General features: G+C 34.8%; 1 protein-coding gene across 1 annotated transcript; it reads right to left on the reverse strand.

Moving 5' to 3' along the window:
- Nucleotides 1-1,378: 1,378 nt before the first annotated feature.
- Nucleotides 1,379-3,152, reverse strand: LOC145030091 (uncharacterized). The gene is made up of 5 exons (XM_078978518.1): nt 3,128-3,152; nt 2,615-2,916; nt 2,264-2,534; nt 2,011-2,106; nt 1,379-1,629 (listed from the first exon to the last, which is right to left on the reverse strand). Exons 1-5 carry the CDS (start codon nt 3,150-3,152, stop codon nt 1,559-1,561), a joined length of 765 nt encoding a protein of 254 aa, XP_078834644.1. The 3' UTR covers nt 1,379-1,558.
- Nucleotides 3,153-4,594: the final 1,442 nt, after the last annotated feature.

Genomic DNA, 4,594 nt, shown 5'->3' on the forward strand with positions numbered 1-4,594 from the left:
CTTGAGTAGGAAACTCCTGTTGAGCCAATTGACAAGTCGGTACCTCTGAGGCGTTCCACAAGGGTTAGGAATGCACCTGAGCATTACTATGGATTCCATATTACTGCGGAAGGTGATACACTTATCAGTGATGAGACACTGATAGGTCTCGATGAACCTAACAGTTACGCGGAAGCCATGGCAGACCCCGAGTCTGCCAAATGGAAAGAGGCAATGGACAACGAGATACAATCCATGTATAACAATCAAGTTTGGAAGTTGGTTGACAATGTACCAGGTCGTAAGACAGTTGGGTGCAAGTGGATATTCATGAAGAAGACCAACATGGATTGTAATGTACACACTTATAAGGCACGACTGATTGCAAAGTGTTTCTCACAAACTCCAGGAGTTGATAATCATGAGACCTTTTCTCAAGTGGCCAAGATTAAGTCTATTAGGGTTTTGTTAGCCATAGCTGCATTTCATGACTATGAAATATGGCAAATGGATGTCAAAACCACTTTCCTAGATGGAAAGTTGGTTGAGGATGTTGACATGAGTCAACCAGAGGTTTTTGTCAATACAAAGTACCCTAATAGAGTGTGTAAGCTTGAGAAATCCATTTATGGATTAAAGAAAGCACCTCGCAGATGGAATCTTTGATTTGATGACAAAGTCAAAGAATTTGGCTTTTCTAGGAGTGAAGATGAATTTTGTGTATATGTCAAGGCTAGTGGGAGCATAGTTAGCTTTTTGTTACTATATGTGGATGACATACTACTCATAGGAAATGACATCCCAACTTTGTAGGAAGTTAAGTCCTGGCTTGGGAAGTCACTACTAGAAAAACAGCCTTTTATGACGCTCATTGCGCGTTGTAAAAGGCTCAGATGACGCGCAAATGCGTGTCAAGGAAGGCCCTGTCATAAAGAGAAACGACGCGCTTTTGCGCGTCGTCTATAGACGACGCTCATTTACGATGCACAATTACGTCGCGCATTTACGACACGCAATGCGTATCAAGGAAGGCCCTGTCATAAAGGAAGACGACACGCATTCGCGTGTCGTAACCTTATGACGCGCGTGTTAATGACACGCAATGCGTATCAAGAAAGCCCCTGTCAAGAAAGGCCATGTCATAAATGAAGATGACACACATTTTTGCGTATCATAATTTTAAATGTTTTAAAAAAAATATTATATTATTGATTTACTATTTTTCATATTAAATAATACATTAAAAATCTCATAATACAAAATAAAATACGATAAATAACGAAGATAATTCATTTCACTAATATGTCAAATACAAATAATTATTCCAATATTGAGTAATTGTAATAAAAGAAATGAACTCAAGAGAAGTAGAATTTATATACAATCGCATTATCTAGCTTACTATGTGCTAACAACTCTCTGTGTGTTTGCTTTTGCTTGAGTCTTGTTTCCTCCAAAGCTTCTAGCCATGCCAAAGTATGAGTCTTGCTTTTGCTTGAGTCTTGTTCATGTCCAAATCAAGTAAAACATTGCTAACTTATATTCATCAAGTCCTTACCTTCCTGGAACTGAATTGAAGTCACCACAGACGAACATTGGAATATCTGAACTTGCAATTATCTTTTTCAATCCTTTTAACAGTGTGTGAACCTTCAATTTTCACATTTATATAGTTTTTAAGTTATTAAACATGAAGAAAAAGTGTATATATATAAACAACAAGAGATACTTATCTTCTTTGTTTTCATTTCTCTTCGACAAAATCTACACTAAAAGAAATGTGCGCATGTATGTTAATGTCAAAATTCCTATGAGGGCAAAATGGTCATAATAATTCGGAACATACATACATACATACATACATATATATATATATATATATATATATATATATATATATATACATACACACACAACACAATATCAATGTATGTCAGTGTGTGTGTGCTAACAACCGAGAAGCTAAAGAGCTTCCTAACATGGAAGATAACATGAAAGTAGAAAAAATGAAACCATATGGAATGTCTTTACCATTTGGGCTTAAAGCAGGTGTCCATAGAAACACAAAAGTGTACATTGAACCCTCGAATAAAGATTGTATTGCACCCAATAATGCTATCTTTTCATCTGTTTTTACAAAAAAAAAAAAAAAAAAAAAAAAAAAAAAAAAAAAAAAACTATTAGGTCCAAATTTAGAAGGTAGAATGATATGTATTCATAATTACAAGATTGCCACTTTGGATTCTTCATGCTTCTCCTGTATATGCATGAGAGAGAGAGAGACCTGATGCAATTGCAACAGCAGCACCCCTGAATTGGGTCATTAGATCTTTGCTTTTTGATGAGTCACCATAATTTTCAGTCCATGATGATATGATGATGGCCATTCCAATGGCAAGAAAGATTGAAGCTGCATCAAATGGAGCAACAGGTCCCATGGCCAATGAACCAACTAAAAGATTTCCAAATAAACCAGCTAAAATGGCAACCAGTCCATTCCCAAGAAATATTGCCTTGGAGAATGTAGTTGATAGCCATTGTTGCTCAAAACCTCTCTACAGATGCATCAAAACAAGAGCATTAGAACAATAGACAATATAAAGGGTGTATTTAGAAATGTAATATTATATCTCACCTTGTTGTGTTCAGCAACAAGCCATGATTCGAAGGCTAAAAAGAGGAGAGAGGTGGCAATCCCTCTCAATATACGCCCCACCATTAGAATTATGTACTGAGGTGAATGCTTGGTGATGCAATTTAGAATGTAGGTTATGCAGTAAGTAATTGAAGCTCTTTTTGCTTCTCCTTCTCCTTCAGAATGTAGGTGACAGTCCCTCCTCAATTTCTCCCTGATAGTTGATCCACGGCGTTTTTTTACTCGCATATCAGAACTGTCATCAGAAGAAGTATCTTTCTTCACAGTTTTTTTCTTTTTACCTATAAAGAAACAAAGGTATCAGTTCAGCAACAAACTTTCACTTTTTGACTCATTTAGTCCCTAATCGGTTTTTTGAATTCAATTAGAGTACACTTAAAAACAAATTTAGTGGTCTACTGAGTCCAAAAAATGATTAGGTACTTGTAAGGTACAGTGGCTGAATAAATAATGATGCTTTCCTGTTTGTTTTTTAGAGTAAATAAGCCAAACTGTCTGTACGTGACAAAATGACCATTTTACCCTTTCGTTTATGAATAATACAAACACAAGTGTTCATATGTAAAACATGGTTTCAGGAAAATGACATGGAAGGTTCAGCTATCTCAGAGTTGCAAAAGAGACTGAATATTTCTGTTTCGTTTTCTGGTCATAATCTTCAAATTGTTCATGAATCAGAAGATAAAGAATTTCTTGAACTGGCATCAAGGATAAATGGAAATAAATCATTTAATAATAAACAGGTCAGATATCTTTATTTAGTTATTTTATTTCTCTTTTTGCCATATGTGACTGAAATATATTATATTATTATACATAAAACTTACTACAGGCTGTTGATGCACTCCGTGAACATTGGCAAAATTCTTCCCCAAAATCAATACCTCTAAAGGAGCTTAACCCCTAAACAGGTAAGAAAGTCTCCAATATAGATTATTTCTTATATGCAAAAGAGAAAAACAGCACCAATACAAATAGAACCCAGTCATGTAAGTCCACTCTAATAGAAACCTGTCATTTAAAGGTTCTTCATGTTTCCAATGACTATGTTTGATAAAAAAAATGAAAATGAACAGAAAGACTTCGTAATGATAATAATGAGGGTAAATTGATAATTTAAACTCAAAATGCTGCATTTCGCATAGGGCATCCGATTTGGAAATTTGTTCAATTATTGTGGGATGGAAACAATCAAACAACGTATATTTTATTGATATTATGTTGATAAGTTGCAAGTCTTCTATGTTACCTATTTTAACAGAAGATCTAAGGAAGACTGAATATACTTACTGTACAAACCAAAGTAATAGGAAGGACAATGCAGAGGAAGTCGATTATTCGTCCTCAAAATCCCTCTTTTCTGTCAAATAAAATTACATGAATATGTCAAGGACAACATTAATAAACACCTATTAAATTGAAAGGGAAAATGATAGACCCTTGTTGAATCTATCATAAACTCCAGGCATTTTAACCCCTGATCTAATTACGTGATGATATTAAGATAATTCCCAGCTTTCGAGATGTGGGTATCTCCAAGAAAGAACAAAGTTCAATTCATAATAATTCTTCGCTATCTCACTCCTATTACTAACTACTATATATATACTGCTACTACTAAAGAAAAGGACAAAAGGGAATAACAGCTAGCAAGGTGATATCACCACTACTTTGTCTCACCACTAACTCTAAACTGTTAAAATAAATAAAAGACCAAACTGCCCTCCATACACCAATTCTGGAAGTAGGCTGCAGAAGATTAGACTTTGGGTTTCCAAGCCCTTATACCATAAACTAATAGTCCATGGGGCTTATCAGAAAAGAATAACAAAAAAGAAAACCCCACAAACCTTTGGGTATGTGTTGCGTCGCCTCAAATTTGCAAGAGCAGAAGCAACCTGATTAAGATTATATGTTAAAATTAAGTTGTAATTTGTAAATATATATGATAATAATTAT

Source organism: Lactuca saligna, chromosome 2 (assembly GCF_052625555.1).
Source record: "Lactuca saligna cultivar CGN05327 chromosome 2, ASM5262555v1, whole genome shotgun sequence".
NCBI classification, from domain to species: Eukaryota; Viridiplantae; Streptophyta; class Magnoliopsida; order Asterales; family Asteraceae; genus Lactuca; species Lactuca saligna.

What these genes read in the sequence shown, in the direction of transcription:
- LOC145030091 (XM_078978518.1), bottom strand. Translation starts at nt 3,152, where the DNA reads ATGGTCATTTTGTCACGTACAGACA. An exon ending in TTGTTGCTGAACACAACAAG is followed by an intron (nt 2,535 to 2,614) that starts GTGAGATATAAT and finishes ATGCATCTGTAG; the next exon opens with AGAGGTTTTGAGCAACAATG. An exon ending in ACCTGCTTTAAGCCCAAATG is followed by an intron (nt 1,630 to 2,010) that starts GTAAAGACATTC and finishes TGAAAATTGAAG; the next exon opens with GTTCACACACTGTTAAAAGG.